The sequence below is a fragment of the Perissodus microlepis genome, chromosome 16, assembly GCF_051167445.1.
Source record: "Perissodus microlepis isolate ML-2025 ecotype Zambia chromosome 16, ASM5116744v1, whole genome shotgun sequence".
In the NCBI taxonomy this organism is placed as follows: Eukaryota; Metazoa; Chordata; class Actinopteri; order Cichliformes; family Cichlidae; genus Perissodus; species Perissodus microlepis.
In genome coordinates, this window is record NC_140476.1 from 10,347,665 (window position 1) to 10,374,370 (window position 26,706).

Sequence of the window (26,706 nt, forward strand, 5' to 3'; positions counted from 1 at the left end):
ATTTTTACAAACAGAACTCATTGCTATCAGCTGGAACAGTATTATTAATTTTAATTGATTAAGTACCAGTGCTCCTTAAGGTCGTGCCAGGAACAGGGCAGGTTACTCCTTTTCACAATTTGCTTCACAAGGAAGAGGACATAAGCATTTACTGTTTTGATATACAGTGTTTTGTAGCCTGGTGTGATGACAGCCACTTAATTTAGGATGTAAAGAAAACCCAAAAGACTGTTTTCAAAGTAAAGGTGTGCAGAGGCCTAGGTCGGAGAGTTTTTCAACTCCCACCTCTGGCAGAGCTTTAGTAGCATTTTGATAATTACCTGAGAATAAAATTTTAGACACAAGGATACTATAGTTAAGTATAACAAAACTAGGTGAGTAAAAACATTGTAGTCAACCAGAAAAAGAAGCTAAACATCAGAAAAAGATGTAACTACATGAAACCTTTTTTTGTCCATACAAGACAGAAACTAATAATGTACAGGAAATGTGTTTAATTTCAATGTGTGTTGTTTTCTTTTTTAAATTTCAACATGTACAAACCAAAAGGAAATTCTACTTATATTTCAATTAATGAAAACAGTCTGGAAATATGTATCTGTCATAGTATCTATTCATTTACACTACAGATCACATTTCGGTTAAATCACATATGTACATATATCAACAGATTTCTTTGCCCCTCTCTGCAGAAACACTCATGACTTTAGTCTCAAAGCTGAACTTTTACCACATATAAAATTCAAAATTCTGTTTCTTATTTTTGTTAATTTAAATCCATACATGAGAGGATTAATAATTGGTGGGATGAGGAAAATTTCCATTGCCATAAAATTCTCAAAACTTTGCGGTATTTCCTTTGAGCCAAATCGCATGTATAACAAATCAAAAAGCAAAGACACAACAACAACTGTTAAAGAGAATAAATGTGGTACACATGTCTGCATGAATTTGTTCCAGTTTTCTTTGGATGACTGACATGTTTTGATCAGATGTACATAAGACCAGAAAACAAAAAGGACATGGCCGATATAAAAGGTGTAATTAAAAGCGGGAATAACAATTCTTGCTACAGAGGCAGAGCAAGCTAGATTATTAATTAACCAGTTTATACAGTAGATTCTTGGTATGTGTGAGCCACATAACCTCAACACTGCTGTTGTTATCGTGCTCATGAAGAGAAGGTAAAAGGGAATAAGCCAAGCAAAAAATACAAAAATACAAATTTTTTGTGTAGTCATTATAGAGTGGTACACAAGAGGTCGACATATAGCCACGTATCTGTCATAGGCCATGAGAACTAGAAGAGAGAAGTCTGCACAAACTGAAGAGTGCAATACAAAACCCTGTAAAAGGCATCCTGCATAAGAGATGACATGAGTGGTGGACAGAAGATCGTAGAGAAACTTGGGATAAAATGCAGCAGTCCCATAGAGTCCATTGACACACAGATTGCAGAGGAAGATGTACATGGGTTCATGAAGTTTTTTATCCACAATGACTGTGACAATTATCGTCAAATTTACCAGCCAAATCACACAGTAACACAGTAAAGTGAGAACAAAAAGAGTGACCCTGTAGTTTGCAATATCACTTAAACCTGAGAGAGTAAAAACAGTAATTACTGAAACATTACCCATAATAAAATATTAGTTTACCTTACTAGGTGTCATTTCAAACTGAGAGCAAACGACATTTTTCCAAGTTAAAGTCAGGGTGAAATGAAGTCTCTCTGTGTACTGTCTAACTGACAAAATATGTCACCAGAGGTTTATATACACTTTGTGTCAGCCACAATTACGTAGTCAGCATGATGTAAGTGGTGCTTTCACTTGTTGAGCTGAATAATTTAAAAAAAAAATTAAATTTACTTTTACGAATAAAGTTTAGATCTTGAATAGATTGTCTATTAAGACCTTTGTTTTGAGTGTAAAACATCAGCACAGTGACTAAGGTTATTATATGTTTGATAAGCAACATACTTTTCCCTTCCTTCAAAAATACATAATATAGCTGTGTTATAATGAGTCTTCCTTTACTTTTTAGATTGTAAAAGATAAGAATATTTAAATATTTTGTAAATGAGAATGTATTTCACACTAACAACCTGGCCTCTGTATAATGTTTAACCCTAAAAGAAGCAGAAAAAATGACTTACTCCCTGAAATTTTCAACAATAACCTTAAAAAAAATGTGCAGGAAATGTGCTTAGTTTCACTCTTTTTTTATTTTAATGTGTAAAAACCAGAAGAACGCACTGATGCATATGCTTATTGAGACTGATGTCTCTATGATTTTAAGTGTTTATAGTTTAACATATGTAACTGCCTGACTGATTAATCAGTTGTCATCTGTATTCATTCGCTGATCCCTCTTGGTTGGCACAGAGACTCGCTCTGCAGTCGCTTAGTTGGATCTTGGCACGCCCTTGTTGGAGGAGGGCGCTCTTTTCACCCCTCACTCTCTCGTTCCAACACAGCTTTATGGTTATTGCTGTGGTTCCTGAATCTTCTCATGATGACTAGTAGGGCCCCAAACCGCACGACCTTTGACCTCAACCACTGCTTGGGCTGTTAGCTATGCCATGAATATTTCCTACTTCTCGCTCATCTCTGAAGACTTCTGATCAGCACCCAGTCTCAATCTCAGTCTGGAGATTCCACCCTTGGGATGATTTTTTTCCAGCAATACTCTGGCCACTGCACCTGTTATTGTCATGGTCTGGGTGGGTACCTGCAGGTCTCCAACAGCGGCTCCCCCTCCTTTAGGCGGAGATCGGTTGCTCCTCCCTGGCTGACCACCTGTGGGCAATTATTCCGGCAGCATATAAGACCTGCGCACTCAACCGTTCATCGCCTGAGTATCTGCTATCCCATGTTAGTCAAGTGGTGTGTGATTGCTTTGTCCAGAACCCGTGTGAAGACTTACCTGTTTTTCTTGTCCTCAGAGGTAGCTCCTGGAGTGGGGGTCTTGCCTCCCTCATCCCTGCTTTCCTGGACCTGGGCCACCTGCTGCTGGTACGACGTTGCCAACTGGCCCGCCACTCACTTGCCTGCCTCCCCACACCTCGACTGCATCCGGGCCTTCCGCCCCACCTGTCCCCTCCACCTAAAACCAAGTAAGGCAACTCAGTTTAACTGTGGAGGATCACTGATTGTCTGCTGGATCCCGTTGACTGTGCTCTCCTCTCATTACAGTGCCCCGGCCACTTCATAGTCCAGTTTCCACCTCCCCACTGCCTCAGCTGTTCAGCTGCATCCTAGAGTTGTCTAGGTCACTCTTAGTTGACTTAGTTTTTACCAGTCATTGCTGATAGTGGACGTTGGTTCAGGTGGGGGCCTGGCTGGAGGCGGCGCAACGCCCTGCCTGGACGGGGGTGTCGGGAGGAGCCCGAGGTGAAGGCCTACTACTCCCAGCACAACAATCTGGAGACCCACGACGGCCTCCTGTACCGGAGATGGCGGGCCCCCGGTCAGGGCAGAGATCTCCTGCAGCTGTTGGTGCCTCGGTCGCTGCGGTCACAGGTGCTTGAGCTGGTCCACGGCTCGGTGGGGGCAGGACACTATGGGAATGCCAAAACTCTCCGCCGCCTCAGGGGACGGTTCTACTGGCCTGGCTGTCGACGGGATGTGGAACTTCATGTGCACTGCTGTGACACCTGCACGACACAGAAGGGCCCAACTCAACGCTCCACTGCCCCCCTTCAGCAGTACCTGGTGGGGGCCCCAATGGAAAGAGTGGGAGTGGACGTCCTAGGGCCTTTCCCCATCACAGAGTCAGGGAACCGGTATGTGTTGGTGGCTATGGACTATTTCACGAAGTGGCCAGAGGCCTACGCGGTGCCGGACCAGAGCGCAACGACGACGGCCGAGAAGTTGGTGGAGGAGATGTTCACCTGTTTTGGGGTCCCGGCTCAGCTCCACAGTGACCAGGGGCGTAACTTCGAATCGAAGGTCTTCGGGGAGATCTGCCGGCGGCTGGGGGTGGAGAAGACGAGAACCACACCGCTCCACCCGCAAAGCGATGGCTTGGTTGAGCGCTTCAACCGCACGCTGGCCACCCAGCTCCCCATTCTCACCAGCCACCACCAGCGGGATTGAGACCGACATCTGCCCCTGGTCCTTTGGTCGTATCGGACTGCGGTTCAGGAGTCCAGCCAGTGCACACCTGCCGCTCTCATGTGTGGACGGGAGCTCCGGACGCCTGTGGATCTGGTGTTCGGGTCCCCCCCCGAGCCGGAGATTGATGGTGGGCCAGAGATGGACTACTACAGGAGGCTGAGGGAGCGGCTGCAGGTGGTTCATGACTACACCCGCCAGGCCCAGGCCAGCGCCGGAGTACGACAGAAAAGAGCCTACGACGCCAAGTGCCGAGGGGGGGTTTTCATGCCAGGCGACAAGGTTTGGGTGTACTGCCCGGTCCGCAAGAGAGGAGTGTCCCCCAAACTGTGCAGTCACTGGCAAGGGCCGGCGGAGGTCTTGGAGCGGCTAACAGAAGTGGTCTACCGCATCCGCATGCCGGGCCTGGGGCGCATGGTGGTGTTGCACCGGGACAGGCTCTCACCGTACCGACCGCTCGCTCCGGCAGACGCCGGGGCAGGGGATGCTGGTGGCACCCCATGTTCTGATCCGAGTGACTTTTCCCCCGCCGGTCGAGACCGGCCGGTGCGCCAAAAGAAGGCCCCTGGACATTTGCAGGACTTTGTGTGGGGTAATGGGGTCGTCGGGGACGACTGACCCCTTAGGTGGGGGCTATGTAGCGGGTCAGGGCTGTTCGGGGTTCTGTTTGTACAGTTATGTTTTGTTTATGTTACCATAGTGACGGGTGACGCCCTCTCACTGCGACGGTGTGTCCTTCCGGGGTCAGAGGGCGCCCTGTGTGTTGTTGTTGTTGTTGCTGTGCTGTTGCCGCGCCGAGCAGTTAACTAGCGGCAGTGTTCTTCTGGCAGGTGTAAATAAATGGCTGTGCTCCCTGGCTAAGAGGGCGGGGGAGCAAGACCAAACGTAATTCTGTCTCCTCCTTGTCTGACCTCGCCACAGTATTTTATAGCGCTTTTACTCCCAAGCTTGCAAGCCTGCTTTTAAATCATCAGCACACAAAATATCACCACCAGAGGGATAATACCTGGCAGGTTTTTTCCTAAGTGCACTGTTAAAAAAAAAACATATTAGGCCCAGTTCCAGACATGTCTGAGTGTAAAAAACAAAACAAAATAGTCTTTCTCTTAGAAAAAGAAAACAACCCAAACTTAACTGGCAGAATCAGCCTGGTACTAAAACAAAACCCTAAAATCAGCCAGAAACATCACAGGAAAAGTTTTGCTTTTAGGTGAAACAACATGCTATAGGGATTAGAACTTGCCACGCAGTGCTGCAGTCACTGCTTCTGGCTTTAATTAATAACTGATGCTTACATCTAGGGATGGGTATCGAAACCCTGTTCTTGTTGAGAACCGGTTCCCACTGTTTCAATTCCTTGGAATTGTTTGCCATTTTAACAAACAATTCCCTTATCGATTCCAGTAGCCCCGAATGACGTCACCACGTTGCGGAGCTTCATTTACCTGGCAGGGAACACGGCGCCTAAGTGGCTCAAACGCTCAAAAATTTGGTTATACTTTACGAGAATGGATGACAACAGGGCAACTTGCAATACTTGCAAAGTAGATATTTCATTTAAGGGAGGAAACACTACGAATATGCAAAAGCATTTGTTCACAAAACACGCGATAACCTTAAATGAATGTTGTGTTTTTAATTCCGTTCCGGACTCGTGAATCTCAACCCAGCAGCAGCGGTAACGTTTGCGCGTCCTCTCCCGTTAATGCGGCAGGTAAATAATCAACTAACAGTGCATATTACAAAACCTGCCATTACTGTGCGCTGCATTTAGGTGACCATGATGAGAGAGACAGACAGAGTGGCATTGCAGCCTGGCGTCCCCTCTGCAGCCTTTGCTTCGGTACAAAGTGCTAAAAACAATAAACCCAAGGACAGAAGAGTCCTTCCCAAGGATGGCCAAGTGTTCTACTTGGCCATCACCTAAGGATTTACATCCCTGATACTCTAGATATAGAGTCCCTCTATATATTTAACGTCCCCCATTACAATGGCCTCATTATGCTAACATTCCACATGCACCTGGTGACAGGAGTGCTCTTACTATAATAAAGTGAGAAAGTGATATTACTGTAACTAATGTGATATGATTAAATATGTGATTAATACATGAGAAAAGAAATCTGCCACCACAAACCTAAAAAAAAATGTGCAGGAAATGTGCTTAGTTTCACTCATTTTTTTATTTTAATGTGTAAAAACCAGAAGAACACGCTAATGCATATGCTTATTGAGACTGATCTCTATATGATTTTAAGTGTTTATAGTTTAACATATGTAATGAATTTATGCAAACTAATGAAAGGTAACACATTATAACACAACCTGCCACAAAGGTGAAAGTACCCTGTATTTAAGTGCAATTTGAGGACATCAAGTCAGGCTTTTGCAAGAAACAATGAAACAAGTACACTGTGAGTACCCTGTACTTTTCTAGGGTGCGGGTCTTGTTATGGAGTGACTAAGGTGCAGTACCCTGTACTTACTTGCATTTTGCAGGCAACAAGTCAGGTTTTTGCAATAAACAATAAAACAGGTGCACTGTAAAGGTGGAAGAGTGATGTGTGAGCAGCAGTATGACTTCAGTATGGCTTCATGACAAGAAAGAGCACTTTAGATGTGATGTATAGTATGCATATGTATAGCATGTATAGAATACATGTGTGTGAAGGAGCAGGAGATAGATATGACTGTGAAGATGGAAGGAGTAGCGGTAGTGATGGTTTCATTCTTTTTGAGGGACGTCTTACATTTTAAGCGTTTTAATTGCTCAAAATTATTAAAATTATTACATTTTTAAAATGAAACTATATTTACAATTAATAGTTTCTTGATGATCTGGTTTGACCTCTGAATTATCTTTGTACCAAACAGTTTGGAAATAGTATAATACAGCAGGTGAGATGAATGGATTATATCAGATCTTTATCCTTGTAGAAGCTTTATTTAGCTTATTAATTGTTTCTAAGGTATTTCATGGATTGTCGCCCTTTCGTACCTTTCTGATATTTTTAATTTGTACAATTCTTCAAGATCACTGAGGTCTGCAGACCACATGCTCCTACATTTCCTGAGGTCCAGATTAAGGCACAGAGGAGATCGGGCCTTTGCTGTGGCTGCTCCTAAACTGTGGAACAAAATGCCCTTTCACATCAGGATCACCCCAACATTAGACATTTTTAAAACCCATTTGAAAACCCACTTTTATTTTTTGTCTTTTAAATCAGAAGATTTGATTACTTTTTTTTGTGGTATTTCTTACTCATGTTTTCTCTTTTTATTTTTCCTTTCTTAAATTCTGTCATTTTGTCCTGTGTTTTTTTTTGTCATTTGATTATTATTACATGATAGCACTTTAGTCAACAGCTATTGTTTTAAAAGTGTTATAGGAATATATTTCACTTTGAATTTAGAGGATCTGCTATTAGAAAGAAGATATGATAGAGCTGAGGGTTAGTTGGAAGGATAAGGCGAGGAAGGAGTAGAAGAGAAGGGAGTTACTGTTAAAATACTATTATTGCATTGTTTTTTGTTGGGTTTTTTTTAAATTTTATGCTATGGGATTGAAAAACTTCAAAAAACAACAACAGCACAATTTTATGCTTGATATGATAAAAGAAACTTTATTTTTTAAAGTAGTAAATACTACAGTATGTCAAGCAATGGGGATATATGAGTAGTAGGTAACAGTTCAATTACTATTACTATTTTTCAAAAATAACAAAAAAAAAACCTATATAAATAAATAAATACTACTGAAAAAATACAACCTAATAACACTGATATATTTATACATGTAACATGTTTATTGAAAAAAAAAAACATTAAGCATTGTTAACTGATCTTTGTGATAAACTGAGATGTAACACACAGGGATGCCTGCACTAACCAGCCATTTACAACAGAATATTTCATACAATATTTTGTTTACTTTAAACCTAAAACACTTTGAAATAAACCTGTTTAATCAACTTGCACATATATCAGCTAATATACCTTGAACATCAAGACACAGCAAGGCAAAGAAATGAAATGTCAATTTGTGATGATTTCTGAATGGTATATAGATGGATTTTACAACAGTACTTAAAAAATCATGCAGAATCCTTTTTAAAATGAAATTCTTAGTCAAAAACATGAAAAAAATGTTGTTTTCATTTAACGTTCGTGCTGGATTGAGCAAATATGACATATATGACAAATATATGTCATATTATGACAAATATAACAAAGAATATTAGTAAAATTAGTCTAGTCCAAATATATGTTTGCCTTAAACAAGGCAAACATGACTAAATGTTTCTGAATCAAGTGCCTTCAGAAAGACTTGTATTTATATTGCTGCATCTGTTTTGAAAATTTTTGAATTATTTTAAATAAGGAAATCTAACCTTAATGGAAATCATTTCCCTTTCAAATAAATTAAACTCAAGATCCTGTTTCGTATTTTGGTGAGTTTAAATCCATACATGAGAGGATTCATAACTGGACGGATGATGACAAATTCAAGAGTGATGAAGTTTTGGAGGCGTTGGGGTAAATCTCTGGAGCCAAAGCGCAAGTACATCGAATCAAAAGCCATTACAGTGACATTTATGATCACAGAAGTCAGATGGGGCACACAGGTCTGCGTAAACTTTACTCTGTCCTCTCTGGACCTCACACATGTTTTAATAAGATATATGTAAGTCCAAATTATGAAAAGCCAATGAGACAGATAAACGAAAAGTATCACATATACACTGATGTTATTTGAAAAAGTGTCAGCTTCAGGACAAGCAAGTTTAACAATTAACCAGTTTAGACATAAGACTCTCTGTATGTTTATACCACATAACTTGATTCTTGCTGTAAGCACGACATTGATGGCAAAAATGCAGAAAGGTGTCAGCCAGGAGAAACACACCAGCTGTGAAAGCCTCCTCTTAGTCATGAAAGAGTGGTAGTGCAGAGGTCGACATATAGCCAGATACCTGTCAAAGGCCATGACAGCTAAAATAGACAAATTACAGCAAGCAAATGAATACATGATAAAAGCTTGTAAAAGGCACCCTTCATAGGAGATTCTGTGAGAAGACGACAGTAAATCTGAAAGGAATTTTGGGTAGAAACCTGTGGTCCCATAAAGTGCATTAATGCAAAGGCTACTCAGCAAAATGTACATAGGTTCATGGAGGCTTTCATCCAAGACAATGAGAAGCACAAGAGAAATATTGAAGAACAAAATCACACAGTAATACAGTAAAGTAACTGAGAAGAGGGGTACTGTGAAATTCATTGTCTCATTAAATCCTGACAGAATAAAACTTCTTTCATTAGACTGATTATCCATGATCAGAGGGCACATCTACCTTTTTAAAATAACAACATAACAGAGCACTGAGCTGCTGCGTCTGTACCTGACTAATGTCTGCTGTCCCTCTTCACCTCCCATTAATTATAGAATAAAATAAAATACTATATACAGTACAATAAATAGAATAAAATATACAATAGGATAGAAATAGAATGCAAATGCTTTATACAACTGAGTAAAAATACAACTTTGTCAGAAAAAGAATATTGCACTCAGTGTGTGTGGATATGTGTGTTTGATCAGTTAAAGTCTTTGTTGTGGAGTCTGACAGCAGTGAGGAGGAAAGACCTGCGAAATCTCTCCGTCCCACACCGTGTGTGCCACAGCCTGCCACTGAAGGAGCTGCTCAGTGCTGTCACAGTCTCCTGCATGGGGTGGGAGATGTTGTCCAGCAGGGATGAGTGTATGTTTCTGTTCTGTGTCCTGTTTGTTTCTATATGTGTCTTTCTGGCTGCTGTTACAACCAAATTTCCCCTTGTGGGACAATTAAAGGATTATTCTATTCTATTCTAATGCTGTTTCTATCAAACGATTTTTCTCCTACAGTTACACAGAGGCCTGACAACAATATTATACATTCACATTATAATGCAGCAACCTAATGTTATCACATCATATCACAACTCCACACTGTGTATTTAAGCCCTCAGTTCCCAGTCTTGTCATTCTGTCCATTCCTCATGTGTGTTTTCAGTTCAGTCCATCCAGTCAGCCAGCCAACCATTAATTTATTAATTCCCTCACTCCCTCACTCATTCATTCATTTATTCAATTGGTATAGTCAGTCCGTCTTCTCATGTTCTGTTCATCCTGGCTTCACAACAAACATCATCCACATCCTTCACCAGCCTGCGAGTCCTGTGTTTGAGTCCTCTCTTCCTTCCACACATCACATTGTGTCACATATATAGAGACTGTTTATACATAGGGCCCAGAATTCTGTGCTAACATCCCTGAACCTTGTACAATCTGTGGTGCCAACTCATAAACAAAAACACACTTGCTGTGTATATAGTACTGTCAGGCCTTTATTTTTTAACAGCAGCTCTGTGGAAAGAAGGTAGTTTTAAAGCAGCATGAATCTATAACCTACTAAGCAATCACTTCTTTCTTCCCCTGTCTTTGAATTAATTTGCAAACTGTGAAACTGATATTCTGTTAAATATAGACATCATGTCAGTTATATTTTCTGAATTAGCTTTGTGATATAAGTGTACAATGAGCAAGACTACAGAGGCACCCGAAAAACTGGCTAAACTTTGAGCCACAGTAAACACGTCACTCATGAGACTCAAACATTTTATGCTTGAAAAAAGGATATAAATATGAGTCTGTTACTTGAGAAACATAAACCTATTTACCGTAAATGACAATAAATTTACCAATTTACATCTTAATGGAACGTGTTAGAGACATGGCATTATGACACCTTAAGTTCAAACGATAAGATGACCTGGATTAAACCTAAAACCAGAAGTGGAAATGCATTTTAGTTTACATCTGAAAAAATGTAAAAAAACAAAAAACAATAATAATAATTTTTTAAAAGGTAAAATATGTGTTAGTTGTCTTTAGAGCTTTGATAGTCTGGTCAAATTTAAGTAAACAATAATGCTTTTTACTGAGACTTGGTTGTCTTGGTGCATTTATAGTTAATGTTATGAGGCCTTCATTTGCTGTCATGTACAAGAGAATAATGTACATTTTTGAAATTTTATTTTGCTCTATTTTTATTTGGTGAACAAGAAACTCTTAATTTTGAAGTTCTTTTAAAATAAAATAAACCCAATATCCTGTTTCGTATTTTGGTGAGTTTAAATCCATATATGAGAGGATTCATAACTGGAGGGATGATGAGAAATTCAAGAGTGATGAAGTTTTGGAGGCTTTGAGGTAAACGGGTAGAGCCAGATATCATGTACACTGGATCAAGAAAAAACAGGAAAGTCATCAAAGAGATCAGGTGGGGCACACAGGTCTGCATAAACTTTAACCTGTCCTCTCTGGACCTCGCACACGTTTTAATAAGATATATGTAAATCCAAATTATAAAACGCCAATGACACAGATAAACAATAAGTGTTACATTTGCTTTTTCTAAAGGTGTCAACATCAGGACAAGCAAGTTTAATTATTAACCAGTTTAGATACAAGACTCTCTGAATGTTTATATCACACAACTTGAGTCTTGATGTTAGCAGGACATTGATGGAGAAAACGCAGAAAGGTGTTAGCCAGGAGAAACACACCAGCTGAGAGAGCCTCCTTCCTAGTTAAGGCGAGGAAGGAGTAGAAGAGAAGGGAGTTACTGTTAAAATACTTTTATTGCATTGTTTTTTGTTGGGGTTTTTTAATTTTATGCTATGGGATTGAAAAACTTCAAAAAACAACAACAGCACAATTTTATGCTTGATATGCTAAACAAAACTTTAATTTTTAAAGTAGTAAATACTACAGTATGTCAAGCAATGGGGATATATGATCAGATTTCAAAAAGTACAGAATTATGGTGTCATTAATTAATGTACAGAGAGAAATTTACATATAAATTTAAAAACAAAAACAAAATGCGAAATAAAAGTAGGTAACAGTTCAATTACTATTACTATTTTTCCAAAATAATAAAAAAAAACCCTATATAAATAAATAAATACTACTGAAAAAATACAACCTAATAACACTGATCCTTATATTTGTACATGTAACGTGTTTATTGAAAAAAAAAACATTAAGCATTGTTAACTGATCTTTGTGATAAAGTGAGATGTAACACACAGGGATGCCTGCACTAACCAGCCATTTACAACAGAATATTTCATACAATATTTTGTTTACTTTAAACCTAAAACACTTTGAAATAAACCTGTTTAATCAACTTGCACATATATCAGCTAATATACCTTGAACATCAAGACACAGCAAGGCAAAGAAATGAAATGTCAATTTGTGATGATTTCTGAATGGTATATAGATGGATTTTACAACAGTACTTAAAAAATCATGCAGAATCCTTTTTAAAATGAAATTCTTAGTCAAAAACATGAAAAAAATGTTGTTTTCATTTAACGTTCGTGCTGGATTGAGCAAATATGACATATATGACAAATATATGTCATATTATGACAAATATAACAAAGAATATTAGTAAAATTAGTCTAGTCCAAATATATGTTTGCCTTAAACAAGGCAAACATGACTAAATGTTTCTGAATCAAGTGCCTTCAGAAAGACTTGTATTTATATTGCTGCATCTGTTTTGAAAATTTTTGAATTATTTTAAATAAGGAAATCTAACCTTAATGGAAATCATTTCCCTTTCAAATAAATTAAACTCAAGATCCTGTTTCGTATTTTGGTGAGTTTAAATCCATACATGAGAGGATTCATAACTGGACGGATGATGACAAATTCAAGAGTGATGAAGTTTTGGAGGCGTTGGGGTAAATCTCTGGAGCCAAAGCGCAAGTACATCGAATCAAAAGCCATTACAGTGAAATTTGTGATCACAGAAGTCAGATGGGGCACACAGGTCTGCGTAAACTTTACTCTGTCCTCTCTGGACCTCACACATGTTTTAATAAGATATATGTAAGTCCAAATTATGAAAAGCCAATGAGACAGATAAACGAAAAGTATCACATATACACTGATGTTATTTGAAAAAGTGTCAGCTTCAGGACAAGCAAGTTTAACAATTAACCAGTTTAGACATAAGACTCTCTGTATGTTTATACCACATAACTTGATTCTTGCTGTAAGCACGACATTGATGGCAAAAATGCAGAAAGGTGTCAGCCAGGAGAAACACACCAGCTGTGAAAGCCTCCTCTTAGTCATGAAAGAGTGGTAGTGCAGAGGTCGACATATAGCCAGATACCTGTCAAAGGCCATGACAGCTAAAATAGACAAATTACAGCAAGCAAATGAATACATGATAAAAGCTTGTAAAAGGCACCCTTCATAGGAGATTCTGTGAGAAGACGACAGTAAATCTGAAAGGAATTTTGGGTAGAAACCTGTGGTCCCATAAAGTGCATTAATGCAAAGGCTACTCAGCAAAATGTACATAGGTTCATGGAGGCTTTCATCCAAGACAATGAGAAGCACAAGAGAAATATTGAAGAACAAAATCACACAGTAATACAGTAAAGTAACTGAGAAGAGGGGTACTGTGAAATTCATTGTCTCATTAAATCCTGACAGAATAAAACTTCTTTCATTAGACTGATTATCCATGATCAGAGGGCACATCTACCTTTTTAAAATAACAACATAACAGAGCACTGAGCTGCTGCGTCTGTACCTGACTAATGTCTGCTGTCCCTCTTCACCTCCCATTAATTATAGAATAAAATAAAATACTATATACAGTACAATAAATAGAATAAAATATACAATAGGATAGAAATAGAATGCAAATGCTTTATACAACTGAGTAAAAATACAACTTTGTCAGAAAAAGAATATTGCACTCAGTGTGTGTGGATATGTGTGTTTGATCAGTTAAAGTCTTTGTTGTGGAGTCTGACAGCAGTGAGGAGGAAAGACCTGCGAAATCTCTCCGTCCCACACCGTGTGTGCCACAGCCTGCCACTGAAGGAGCTGCTCAGTGCTGTCACAGTCTCCTGCATGGGGTGGGAGATGTTGTCCAGCAGGGATGAGTGTATGTTTCTGTTCTGTGTCCTGTTTGTTTCTATATGTGTCTTTCTGGCTGCTGTTACAACCAAATTTCCCCTTGTGGGACAATTAAAGGATTATTCTATTCTATTCTAATGCTGTTTCTATCAAACGATTTTTCTCCTACAGTTACACAGAGGCCTGACAACAATATTATACATTCACATTATAATGCAGCAACCTAATGTTATCACATCATATCACAACTCCACACTGTGTATTTAAGCCCTCAGTTCCCAGTCTTGTCATTCTGTCCATTCCTCATGTGTGTTTTCAGTTCAGTCCATCCAGTCAGCCAGCCAACCATTAATTTATTAATTCCCTCACTCCCTCACTCATTCATTCATTTATTCAATTGGTATAGTCAGTCCGTCTTCTCATGTTCTGTTCATCCTGGCTTCACAACAAACATCATCCACATCCTTCACCAGCCTGCGAGTCCTGTGTTTGAGTCCTCTCTTCCTTCCACACATCACATTGTGTCACATATATAGAGACTGTTTATACATAGGGCCCAGAATTCTGTGCTAACATCCCTGAACCTTGTACAATCTGTGGTGCCAACTCATAAACAAAAACACACTTGCTGTGTATATAGTACTGTCAGGCCTTTATTTTTTAACAGCAGCTCTGTGGAAAGAAGGTAGTTTTAAAGCAGCATGAATCTATAACCTACTAAGCAATCACTTCTTTCTTCCCCTGTCTTTGAATTAATTTGCAAACTGTGAAACTGATATTCTGTTAAATATAGACATCATGTCAGTTATATTTTCTGAATTAGCTTTGTGATATAAGTGTACAATGAGCAAGACTACAGAGGCACCCGAAAAACTGGCTAAACTTTGAGCCACAGTAAACACGTCACTCATGAGACTCAAACATTTTATGCTTGAAAAAAGGATATAAATATGAGTCTGTTACTTGAGAAACATAAACCTATTTACCGTAAATGACAATAAATTTACCAATTTACATCTTAATGGAACGTGTTAGAGACATGGCATTATGACACCTTAAGTTCAAACGATAAGATGACCTGGATTAAACCTAAAACCAGAAGTGGAAATGCATTTTAGTTTACATCTGAAAAAATGTAAAAAAACAAAAAACAATAATAATAATTTTTTAAAAGGTAAAATATGTGTTAGTTGTCTTTAGAGCTTTGATAGTCTGGTCAAATTTAAGTAAACAATAATGCTTTTTACTGAGACTTGGTTGTCTTGGTGCATTTATAGTTAATGTTATGAGGCCTTCATTTGCTGTCATGTACAAGAGAATAATGTACATTTTTGAAATTTTATTTTGCTCTATTTTTATTTGGTGAACAAGAAACTCTTAATTTTGAAGTTCTTTTAAAATAAAATAAACCCAATATCCTGTTTCGTATTTTGGTGAGTTTAAATCCATATATGAGAGGATTCATAACTGGAGGGATGATGAGAAATTCAATAGTGATGAAGTTTTGGAGGCTTTGAGGTAAACGGGTAGAGCCAGATATCATGTACACTGGATCAAGAAAAAACAGGAAAGTCATCAAAGAGATCAGGTGGGGCACACAGGTCTGCATAAACTTTAACCTGTCCTCTCTGGACCTCGCACACGTTTTAATAAGATATATGTAAATCCAAATTATAAAAAGCCAATGACACAGATAAACAATAAGTGTTACATTTGCTTTTTCTAAAGCTGTCAACATCAGGACAAGCAAGTTTAATTATTAACCAGTTTAGATACAAGACTCTCTGAATGTTTATATCACACAACTTGAGTCTTGATGTTAGCAGGACATTGATGGTGAAAATGCAGAAAGGTCTTAGCCAGGAGAAACACACCAGCTGAGAGAGCCTCCTTCCTAGTTAAGGCGAGGAAGGAGTAGAAGAGAAGGGAGTTACTGTTAAAATACTTTTATTGCATTGTTTTTTGTTGGGGTTTTTTAATTTTATGCTATGGGATTGAAAAACTTCAAAAAACAACAACAGCACAATTTTATGCTTGATATGCTAAACAAAACTTTAATTTTTAAAGTAGTAAATACTACAGTATGTCAAGCAATGGGGATATATGATCAGATTTCAAAAAGTACAGAATTATGGTGTCATTAATTAATGTACAGAGAGAAATTTACATATAAATTTAAAAACAAAAACAAAATGCCAAATAGAAGTAGGTAACAGTTCAATTACTATTACTATTTTTCCAAAATAATAAAAAAAACCCTATATAAATAAATAAATACTACTGAAAAAATACAACCTAATAACACTGATCCTTATATTTATACATGTAACGTGTTTATTGAAAAAAAAAAACCCATTAAGCATTGTTAACTGATCTTTGTGATAAACTGAGATGTAACACGCAGGGATGCCTGCACTAACCAGCCATTTACAACAGAATATTTCATACAATATTTTGTTTACTTTAAACCTAAAACACTTTGAAATAAACCTGTTTAATCAACTTGCACATATATCAGCTAATATACCTTGAACATCAAGACACAGCAAGGCAAAGAAATGAAATGTCAATTTGTGATGATTTCTGAATGGTATATAGATGAATTTTACAACAGTACTTGAAAAATCATGCAGAATCCTTTTTCAAATGAAATTCTTAGTCAAAAACATGAAAAAAATGTTGTTTTCATTTAACGTTCGTGCTGGATTGAGCAAATATGACATATATGACAAATATAACAAAGAATATTAGTAAAATTAGTCTAGTCCAAATATATGTTTGCCTTATACAAGGCAAACATGACTACATGTTTCTGAATCAAGTGCCTTCAGAAAGACTTGTATTTATATTGCTGCATCTGTTTTGAATATTTTTGAATTATTTTAAATAAGGAAATCTAACCTTAATGGAAATCATTTCCCTTTCAAATAAATTAAACTCAAGATTCTGTTTCGTATTTTGGTGAGTTTAAATCCATACATGAGAGGATTCATAACTGGAGGGATGATGAGAAATTCAAGAGTGATGAAGTTTTGGAGGCTTTGGGGTAAATCTCTGGAGCCAAAGCGCAAGTACATCGAATCAAAAGTTATTACAGTGAAATTTATGATCACAGAAGTCAGATGGGGCACACAGGTCTGCGTAAACTTTACTCTGTCCTCTCTGGACCTCACACATGTTTTAATAAGATATATGTAAGTCCAAATTATGAAAAGCCAATGAGACAGATAAACGAAAAGTATCACATATGCTGTGATGTTGTTTGAAAAAGTGTCAGCTTCAGGACAAGCAAGTTTAACAATTAACCAGTTTAGACATAAGACTCTCTGTATGTTTATATCACATAACTTGATTCTTGCTGTAAGCACAACATTAATGGCAAAAACACAGAAAGGTGTCAGCCAGGAGAAACACACCAACTGTGAAAGCCTCCTCTTAGTCATGAAAGAGTGGTAGTGCAGAGGTCGACATATAGCCAGATACCTGTCAAAGGCCATGACAGCTAAAATAGACAAATCACAGCAAGCAAATGAATACATGATAAAAGCTTGTAGAAGGCACCCTTCATAGGAGATTCTGTGAGAAGATGACAGTAAATCTGAAAGGAATTTTGGGTAGAAACCTGTGGTCCCATAAAGTGCATTAATGCAAAAGCTACTCAGGAAAATGTACATAGGTTCATGGAGGCTTTCATCCAAGACAATGAGAAGCACAAGAGAGATATTGAAAAACAAAATCACACAGTAATACAGTAAAGTAACTGAGAAGAGGGGTACTGTGAAATTCATTGTCTCATTAAATCCTGACAGAATAAAACTTCTTTCATTAGACTGATTATCCATGATCAGAGGGCACATCTACCTTCTTTGTGTATCTGTATCTAGATCCCTAACAGTATCTGTTCTCCCTCGTCACCTTCCCTTAAATGCTGCCTTTGGCTCAACAACAAACACACACCTGGGAATTTGACCTCTGTTGATTGAAGGGCAAAAAAGTTATAAAATTGATGATGGCACAAGTTTATATAATATAATATAATATAATATAATATAATATAATATAATATAATATAATATAATATAATATCGTCTTCATGCATGCTCAATCGTCCAGGTAAGTAAATCTCCAAAAGTTGATTCTGTTCATCTGGACGTTGCGTTTTCAGTGGGAGAAATGTTTTGTCAGTTGGATGAATGAAACATTTCTCTCATCTCACTTGGATGAGAGAAACGTTTCGTCACTCATTTCTCTCATCTCATCCACTAACTTATAGATGAATTACCTCCTACTCTATCTCTGAATTATTTTGTGAGGTATGAAAGTTATATTGTTCTTGACCCAGAACCGTGACAGTTCTTTCTATTCCTCTACATGGAAAGTCATGTTCAACCGAATAGCTCATACAGTGTATTTCTGACTCTACTCAAAAAGGCTAGATCTTCATTTTTGACAAGTAACTGAGAAGAGGGGTACTGTGAAATTCATTGTCTCATTAAATCCTGACAGAATAAAACTTCTTTCATTAGACTGATTATCCATGATCAGAGGGCACATCTACCTTTTTAAAATAACAACATAACAGAGCACTGAGCTGCTGCGTCTGTACCTGACTAATGTCTGCTGTCCCTCTTCACCTCCCATTAATTATAGAATAAAATAAAATACTATATACAGTACAATAAATAGAATAAAATATACAATAGGATAGAAATAGAATGCAAATGCTTTATACAACTGAGTAAAAATACAACTTTGTCAGAAAAAGAGTATTGCACTCAGTGTGTGTGGATGTGTGTTTGATCAGTTAAAGTCTTTGTTGTGGAGTCTGACAGCAGTGAGGAGGAAAGACCTGCGAAATCTCTCCGTCCCACACCGTGTGTGCCACAGCCTGCCACTGAAGGAGCTGCTCAGTGCTGTCACAGTCTCCTGCATGGGGTGGGAGATGTTGTCCAGCACGGATGAGTGTATGTTTCTGTTCTGTGTCCTGTTTGTTTCTATATGTGTCTTTCTGGCTGCTGTTACAACCAAATTTCCCCTTGTGGGACAATTAAAGGATTATTCTATTCTATTCTAATGCTGTTTCTATCAAACTATTTTTCTCCTACAGTTACACAGAGGCCTGACAACAAATATTATACATTCACATTATAATGCAGCAACCTAATGTTATCACATCATATCACAACTCCACACTGTGTATTTAAGCCCTCAGTTCCCAGTCTTGTCATTCTGTCCATTCCTCATGTGTGTTTTCAGTTCAGTCCATCCAGTCAGCCAGCCAACCATTAATTTATTAATTCCCTCACTCCCTCACTCATTCATTCATTTATTCAATTGGTATAGTCAGTCCGTCTTCTCATGTTCTGTTCATCCTGGCTTCACAACAAACATCATCCACATCCTTCACCAGCCTGCGAGTCCTGTGTTTGAGTCCTCTCTTCCTTCCACACATCACATTGTGTCACATATATAGAGACTGTTTATACATAGGGCCCAGAATTCTGTGCTAACATCCCTGAACCTTGTACAATCTGTGGTGCCAACTCATAAACAAAAACACACTTGCTGTGTATATAGTACTGTCAGGCCTTTATTTTTTAACAGCAGCTCTGTGGAAAGAAGGTAGTTTTAAAGCAGCATGAATCTATAACCTACTAAGCAATCACTTCTTTCTTCCCCTGTCTTTGAATTAATTTGCAAACTGTGAAACTGATATTCTGTTAAATATAGACATCATGTCAGTTATATTTTCTGAATTAGCTTTGTGATATAAGTGTACAATGAGCAAGACTACAGAGGCACCCGAAAAACTGGCTAAACTTTGAGCCACAGTAAACACGTCACTCATGAGACTCAAACATTTTATGCTTGAAAAAAGGATATAAATATGAGTCTGTTACTTGAGAAACATAAACCTATTTACTGTAAATGACAATAAATTTACCAATTTACATCTTAATGGAACGTGTTAGAGACATGGCATTATGACACCTTAAGTTCAAACGATAAGATGACCTGGATTAAACCTAAAACCAGAAGTGGAAATGCATTTTAGTTTACATCTGAAAAGATGTAAAAAACAAAAAACAATAATAATAATTTTTTAAAAGGTAAAATATGTGTTAGTTGTCTTTAGAGCTTTGATAGTCTGGTCAAATTTAAGTAAACAATAATGCTTTTTACTGAGACTTGGTTGTCTTGGTGCATTTATAGTTAATGTTATGAGGCCTTCATTTGCTGTCATGTACAAGAGAATAATGTACATTTTTGAAATTTTATTTTGCTCTATTTTTATTTGGTGAACAAGAAACTCTTAATTTTGAAGTTCTTTTAAAATAAAATAAACCCAATATCCTGTTTCGTATTTTGGTGAGTTTAAATCCATATATGAGAGGATTCATAACTGGAGGGATGATGAGAAATTCAATAGTGATGAAGTTTTGGAGGCTTTGAGGTAAACGGGTAGAGCCAGATATCATGTACACTGGATCAAGAAAAAACAGGAAAGTCATCAAAGAGATCAGGTGGGGCACACAGGTCTGCATAAACTTTAACCTGTCCTCTCTGGACCTCGCACACGTTTTAATAAGATATATGTAAATCCAAATTATAAAAAGCCAATGACACAGATAAACAATAAGTGTTACATTTGCTTTTTCTAAAGGTGTCAACATCAGGACAAGCAAGTTTAATTATTAACCAGTTTAGATACAAGACTCTCTGAATGTTTATATCACACAACTTGAGTCTTGATGTTAGCAGGACATTGATGGAGAAAATGCAAAAAGGTGTTAGCCAGGAGAAACACACCAGCTGAGAGAGCCTCCTTCCTAGTTAAGGCGAGGAAGGAGTAGAAGAGAAGGGAGTTACTGTTAAAATACTTTTATTGCATTGTTTTTTGTTGGGGTTTTTTAATTTTATGCTATGGGATTGAAAAACTTCAAAAAACAACAACAGCACAATTTTATGCTTGATATGCTAAACAAAACTTTAATTTTTAAAGTAGTAAATACTACAGTATGTCAAGCAATGGGGATATATGATCAGATTTCAAAAAGTACAGAATTATGGTGTCATTAATTAATGTACAGAGAGAAATTTACATATAAATTTAAAAACAAAAACAAAATGCCAAATAAAAGTAGGTAACAGTTCAATTACTATTACTATTTTTCCAAAATAATAAAAAAAACCCTATATAAATAAATAAATACTACTGAAAAAATACAACCTAATAACACTGATCCTTATATTTGTACATGTAACGTGTTTATTGAAAAAAAAAAAAACCATTAAGCATTGTTAACTGATCTTTGTGATAAAGTGAGATGTAACACGCAGGGATGCCTGCACTAACCAGCCATTTACAACAGAATATTTCATACAATATTTTGTTTACTTTAAACCTAAAACACTTTGAAATAAACCTGTTTAATCAACTTGCACATATATCAGCTAATATACCTTGAACATCAAGACACAGCAAGGCAAAGAAATGAAATGTCAATTTGTGATGATTTCTGAATGGTATATAGATGAATTTTACAACAGTACTTGAAAAATCATGCAGAATCCTTTTTCAAATGAAATTCTTAGTCAAAAACATGAAAAAAATGTTGTTTTCATTTAACGTTCGTGCTGGATTGAGCAAATATGACATATATGACAAATATAACAAAGAATATTAGTAAAATTAGTCTAGTCCAAATATATGTTTGCCTTATACAAGGCAAACATGACTACATGTTTCTGAATCAAGTGCCTTCAGAAAGACTTGTATTTATATTGCTGCATCTGTTTTGAATATTTTTGAATTATTTTAAATAAGGAAATCTAACCTTAATGGAAATCATTTCCCTTTCAAATAAATTAAACTCAAGATCCTGTTTCGTATTTTGGTGAGTTTAAATCCATACATGAGAGGATTCATAACTGGAGGGATGATGAGAAATTCAAGAGTGATGAAGTTTTGGAGGCTTTGGGGTAAATCTCTGGAGCCAAAGCGCAAGTACATTGAATCAAAAGTTATTACAGTGAAATTTATGATCACAGAAGTCAGATGGGGCACACAGGTCTGTGTAAACTTTACTCTGTCCTCTCTGGACCTCACACATGTTTTAATAAGATATATGTAAGTCCAAATTATGAAAAGCCAATGAGACACATTAATGACAAGTATCACATATGCTGTGATGTTGTTTGAAAAAGTGTCAGCTTCAGGACAAGCAAGTTTAACAATTAACCAGTTCAAACATAAGACTCTCTGAATCTTTATATCACATAACTTGAGTCTTGCTGTAAGCACAACATTGATGGCAAAAACACAGAAAGGTGTCAGCCAGGAGAAACACACCAACTGTGAAAGCCTCCTCTTAGTCATGAAAGAGTGGTAGTGCAGAGGTCGACATATAGCCAGATACCTGTCAAAGGCCATGACAGCTAAAATAGACAAATCACAGCAAGCAAATGAATACATGATAAAAGCTTGTAGAAGGCACCCTTCATAGGAGATTCTGTGAGAAGACGACAGTAAATCTGAAAGGAATTTTGGGTAGAAACCTGTGGTCCCATAAAGTGCATTAATGCAAAAGCTACTCAGGAAAATGTACATAGGTTCATGGAGGCTTTCATCCAAGACAATGAGAAGCACAAGAGAAATATTGAAGAACAAAATCACACAGTAATACAGTAAAGTAACTGAGAAGAGGGGTACTGTGAAATTCATTGTCTCATTAAATCCTGACAGAATAAGACTTCTTTCATTAGACTGATTATCCATGATCAGAGGGCACATCTACCTTTTTAAAATAACAACATAACAGAGCACTGAGCTGCTGCGTCTGTACCTGACTAATGTCTGCTGTCCCTCTTCACCTCCCATTAATTATAGAATAAAATAAAATACTATATACAGTACAATAAATAGAATAAAATATACAATAGGATAGAAATAGAATGCAAATGCTTTATACAACTGAGTAAAAATACAACTTTGTCAGAAAAAGAGTATTGCACTCAGTGTGTGTGGATGTGTGTTTGATCAGTTAAAGTCTTTGTTGTGGAGTCTGACAGCAGTGAGGAGGAAAGACCTGCGAAATCTCTCCGTCCCACACCGTGTGTGCCACAGCCTGCCACTGAAGGAGCTGCTCAGTGCTGTCACAGTCTCCTGCATGGGGTGGGAGATGTTGTCCAGCAGGGATGAGTGTATGTTTCTGTTCTGTGTCCTGTTTGTTTCTATATGTGTCTTTCTGGCTGCTGTTACAACCAAATTTCCCCTTGTGGGACAATTAAAGGATTATTCTATTCTATTCTAATGCTGTTTCTATCAAACAATTTTTCTCCTACAGTTACACAGAGGCCTGACAACAATATTATACATTCACATTATAATGCAGCAACCTAATGTTATCACATCATATCACAACTCCACACTGTGTATTTAAGCCCTCAGTTCCCAGTCTTGTCATTCTGTCCATTCCTCATGTGTGTTTTCAGTTCAGTCCATCCAGTCAGCCAGCCAACCATTAATTTATTAATTCCCTCACTCCCTCACTCATTCATTCATTTATTCAATTGGTATAGTCAGTCCGTCTTCTCATGTTCTGTTCATCCTGGCTTCACAACAAATATCATCCACATCCTTCACCAGCCTGCGAGTCCTGTGTTTGAGTCCTCTCTTCCTTCCACACATCACATTGTGTCACATATATAGAGACTGTTTATACATAGGGCCCAGAATTCTGTGCTAACATGAACCTTGTACAATTTGTGGTGCCAACTCATAAACAAAAACACACTTGCTGTGTATATAGTACTGTCAGGCCTTTATTTTTTAACAGCAGCTCTGTGGAAAGAAGGTAGTTTTAAAGCAGCATGAATCTATAACCTACTAAGCAATCACTTCTTTCTTCCCCTGTCTTTGAATTAATTTGCAAACTGTGAAACTGATATTCTGTTAAATATAGACATCATGTCAGTTATATTTTCTGAATTAGCTTTGTGATATAAGTGTACAATGAGCAAGACTACAGAGGCACCCGAAAAACTGGCTAAACTTTGAGCCACAGTAAACACGTCACTCATGAGACTCAAACATTTTATGCTTGAAAAAAGGATATAAATATGAGTCTGTTACTTGAGAAACATAAACCTATTTACCGTAAATGACAATAAATTTACCACTTTACATCTTAATGGAACGTGTTAGAGACATGGCATTATGACACCTTAAGTTCAAACGATAAGATGACCTGGATTAAACCTAAAACCAGAAGTGGAAATGCATTTTAGTTTACATCTGAAAAGATGTAAAAAACAAAAAACAATAATAATAATTTTTTAAAAGGTAAAATATGTGTTAGTTGTCTTTAGAGCTTTGATAGTCTGGTCAAATTTAAGTAAACAATAATGCTTTTTACTGAGACTTGGTTGTCTTGGTGCATTTATAGTTAATGTTATGAGGCCTTCATTTGCTGTCATGTACAAGAGAATAATGTACATTTTTGAAATTTTATTTTGCTCTATTTTTATTTGGTGAACAAGAAACTCTTAATTTTGAAGTTCTTTTAAAATAAAATAAACCCAATATCCTGTTTCGTATTTTGGTGAGTTTAAATCCATATATGAGAGGATTCATAACTGGAGGGATGATGAGAAATTCAAGAGTGATGAAGTTTTGGAGGCTTTGAGGTAAACGGGTAGAGCCAGATATCATGTACACTGGATCAAGAAAAAACAGGAAAGTCATCAAAGAGATCAGGTGGGGCACACAGGTCTGCATAAACTTTAACCTGTCCTCTCTGGACCTCGCACACGTTTTAATAAGATATATGTAAGTCCAAGTTATGATCAGATTTCAAAAAGTACAGAATTATGGTGTCATTAATTAATGTACAGAGAGAAATTAACATATAAATTTAAAAACAAAAAAAATGCCAAATAAAAGTATAACAGTTCAATTACTATTACTATTTTACCAAAATAATAAAAAAAAAAACCCTATATGTATAAATAAATACTAATGAAAAAATACAACCTAATAACACTGATCCTTATATTTATACATGTAACGTGTCTATTGGAAAAAAAAAAACCATTAAGCATTGTTAACTGATCTTTGTGATAAACTGAGATGTAACACGCAGGGATGCCTGCGCTAACCAGCCATTTACAACAGAATATTTCATACAATATTTTGTTTACTTTAAACCTAAAACACTTTGAAATAAACCTGTTTAATCAACTTGCACATATATCAGCTAACATACCTTAAACATCAAGACACAGCAAGGCAAAGAAATGAAATGTCAATTTGTGATGATTTCTGAATGGTATATAGATGAATTTTACAACAGTACTTGAAAAATCATGCAGAATCCTTTTTCAAATGAAATTCTTAGTCAAAAACATGAAAAAAATGTTGTTTTCATTTAACGTTCGTGCTGGATTGAGCAAATATGACATATATGACAAATATAACAAAGAATATTAGTAAAATTAGTCTAGTCCAAATATATGTTTGCCTTATACAAGGCAAACATGACTACATGTTTCTGAATCAAGTGCCTTCAGAAAGACTTGTATTTATATTGCTGCATCTGTTTTGAATATTTTTGAATTATTTTAAATAAGGAAATCTAACCTTAATGGAAATCATTTCCCTTTCAAATAAATTAAACTCAAGATTCTGTTTCGTATTTTGGTGAGTTTAAATCCATACATGAGAGGATTCATAACTGGACGGATGATGACAAATTCAAGAGTGATGAAGTTTTGGAGGCTTTGGGGTAAATCTCTGGAGCCAAAGCGCAAATACATCAAATCAAAAGCCATTACAGTGAAATTTGTGATCACAGAAGTCAGATGGGGCACACAGGTCTGTGTAAACTTTACTCTGTCATCGGTGGACCTCACACATGTTTTAATAAGATATATGTAAGTCCAAATTATGAAAAGCCAATGAGACACATTAATGACAAGTATCACATATGCTGTGATGTTGTTTGAAAAAGTGTCAGCTTCAGGACAAGCAAGTTTAACAATTAACCAGTTTAGACATAAGACTCTCTGAATGTTCATACCACATAACTTGAGTCTTGCTGTAAGCACAACATTGATGGCAAAAACACAGAAAGGTGTCAGCCAGGAGAAACACACCAGCTGTGAAAGCCTCCTCTTAGTCATGAAAGAGTGGTAGTGCAGAGGTCGACATATAGCCAGATACCTGTCAAAGGCCATGACAGCTAAAATAGACAAATTACAGCAAGCAAATGAATACATGATAAAAGCTTGTAAAAGGCACCCTTCATAGGAGATTCTGTGAGAAGACGACAGTAAATCTGAAAGGAATTTTGGGTAGAAACCTGTGGTCCCATAAAGTGCATTAATGCAAAGGTTACTCAGGAAAATGTACATAGGTTCATGGAGGCTTTCATCCAAGACAATGAGCAGCACAAGAGAAATATTGATAAATAAAATTACACAATAATACAGTAAGGTGGTTAACAAGAGCGGTACTCTGTAATTCATTGTCTCATTAAATCCTGACAAAATAAAAATTCTTACAATAGACACATTATCCATGATCAGAGGGCACAT

The 26,706-nt window shown here is 37.1% G+C and overlaps 6 protein-coding genes across 6 annotated transcripts; all 6 read right to left on the bottom strand.

Moving 5' to 3' along the window:
• Window positions 1–698: 698 nt before the first annotated feature.
• Window positions 699–1,640, bottom strand: LOC146370422 (olfactory receptor 6C1-like). Its single transcript, XM_084908422.1, has one exon. The coding sequence runs from the start codon at window positions 1,638–1,640 to the stop codon at window positions 699–701; it is 942 nt and encodes a 313-aa protein (XP_084764548.1).
• A 6,880-nt stretch (window positions 1,641–8,520) lies between these two features.
• Window positions 8,521–9,465, bottom strand: LOC146370423 (olfactory receptor 10Z1-like). The gene has a single exon (XM_084908391.1). The coding sequence runs from the start codon at window positions 9,463–9,465 to the stop codon at window positions 8,521–8,523; it is 945 nt and encodes a 314-aa protein (XP_084764517.1).
• Window positions 9,466–12,780: 3,315 nt separating this feature from the next.
• Window positions 12,781–13,725, bottom strand: LOC146370424 (olfactory receptor 10Z1-like). Its single transcript, XM_084908452.1, has one exon. It carries the CDS (start codon window positions 13,723–13,725, stop codon window positions 12,781–12,783), a length of 945 nt encoding a protein of 314 aa, XP_084764578.1.
• Window positions 13,726–17,021: 3,296 nt separating this feature from the next.
• On the bottom strand, window positions 17,022–17,966 carry LOC146370425 (olfactory receptor 10Z1-like). The gene has a single exon (XM_084908396.1). The coding sequence runs from the start codon at window positions 17,964–17,966 to the stop codon at window positions 17,022–17,024; it is 945 nt and encodes a 314-aa protein (XP_084764522.1).
• Window positions 17,967–21,958: 3,992 nt separating this feature from the next.
• On the bottom strand, window positions 21,959–22,903 carry LOC146370426 (olfactory receptor 4B13-like). The gene has a single exon (XM_084908435.1). The coding sequence runs from the start codon at window positions 22,901–22,903 to the stop codon at window positions 21,959–21,961; it is 945 nt and encodes a 314-aa protein (XP_084764561.1).
• Window positions 22,904–25,761: 2,858 nt separating this feature from the next.
• Window positions 25,762–26,706, bottom strand: LOC146370427 (olfactory receptor 6F1-like). Its single transcript, XM_084908434.1, has one exon. The coding sequence runs from the start codon at window positions 26,704–26,706 to the stop codon at window positions 25,762–25,764; it is 945 nt and encodes a 314-aa protein (XP_084764560.1).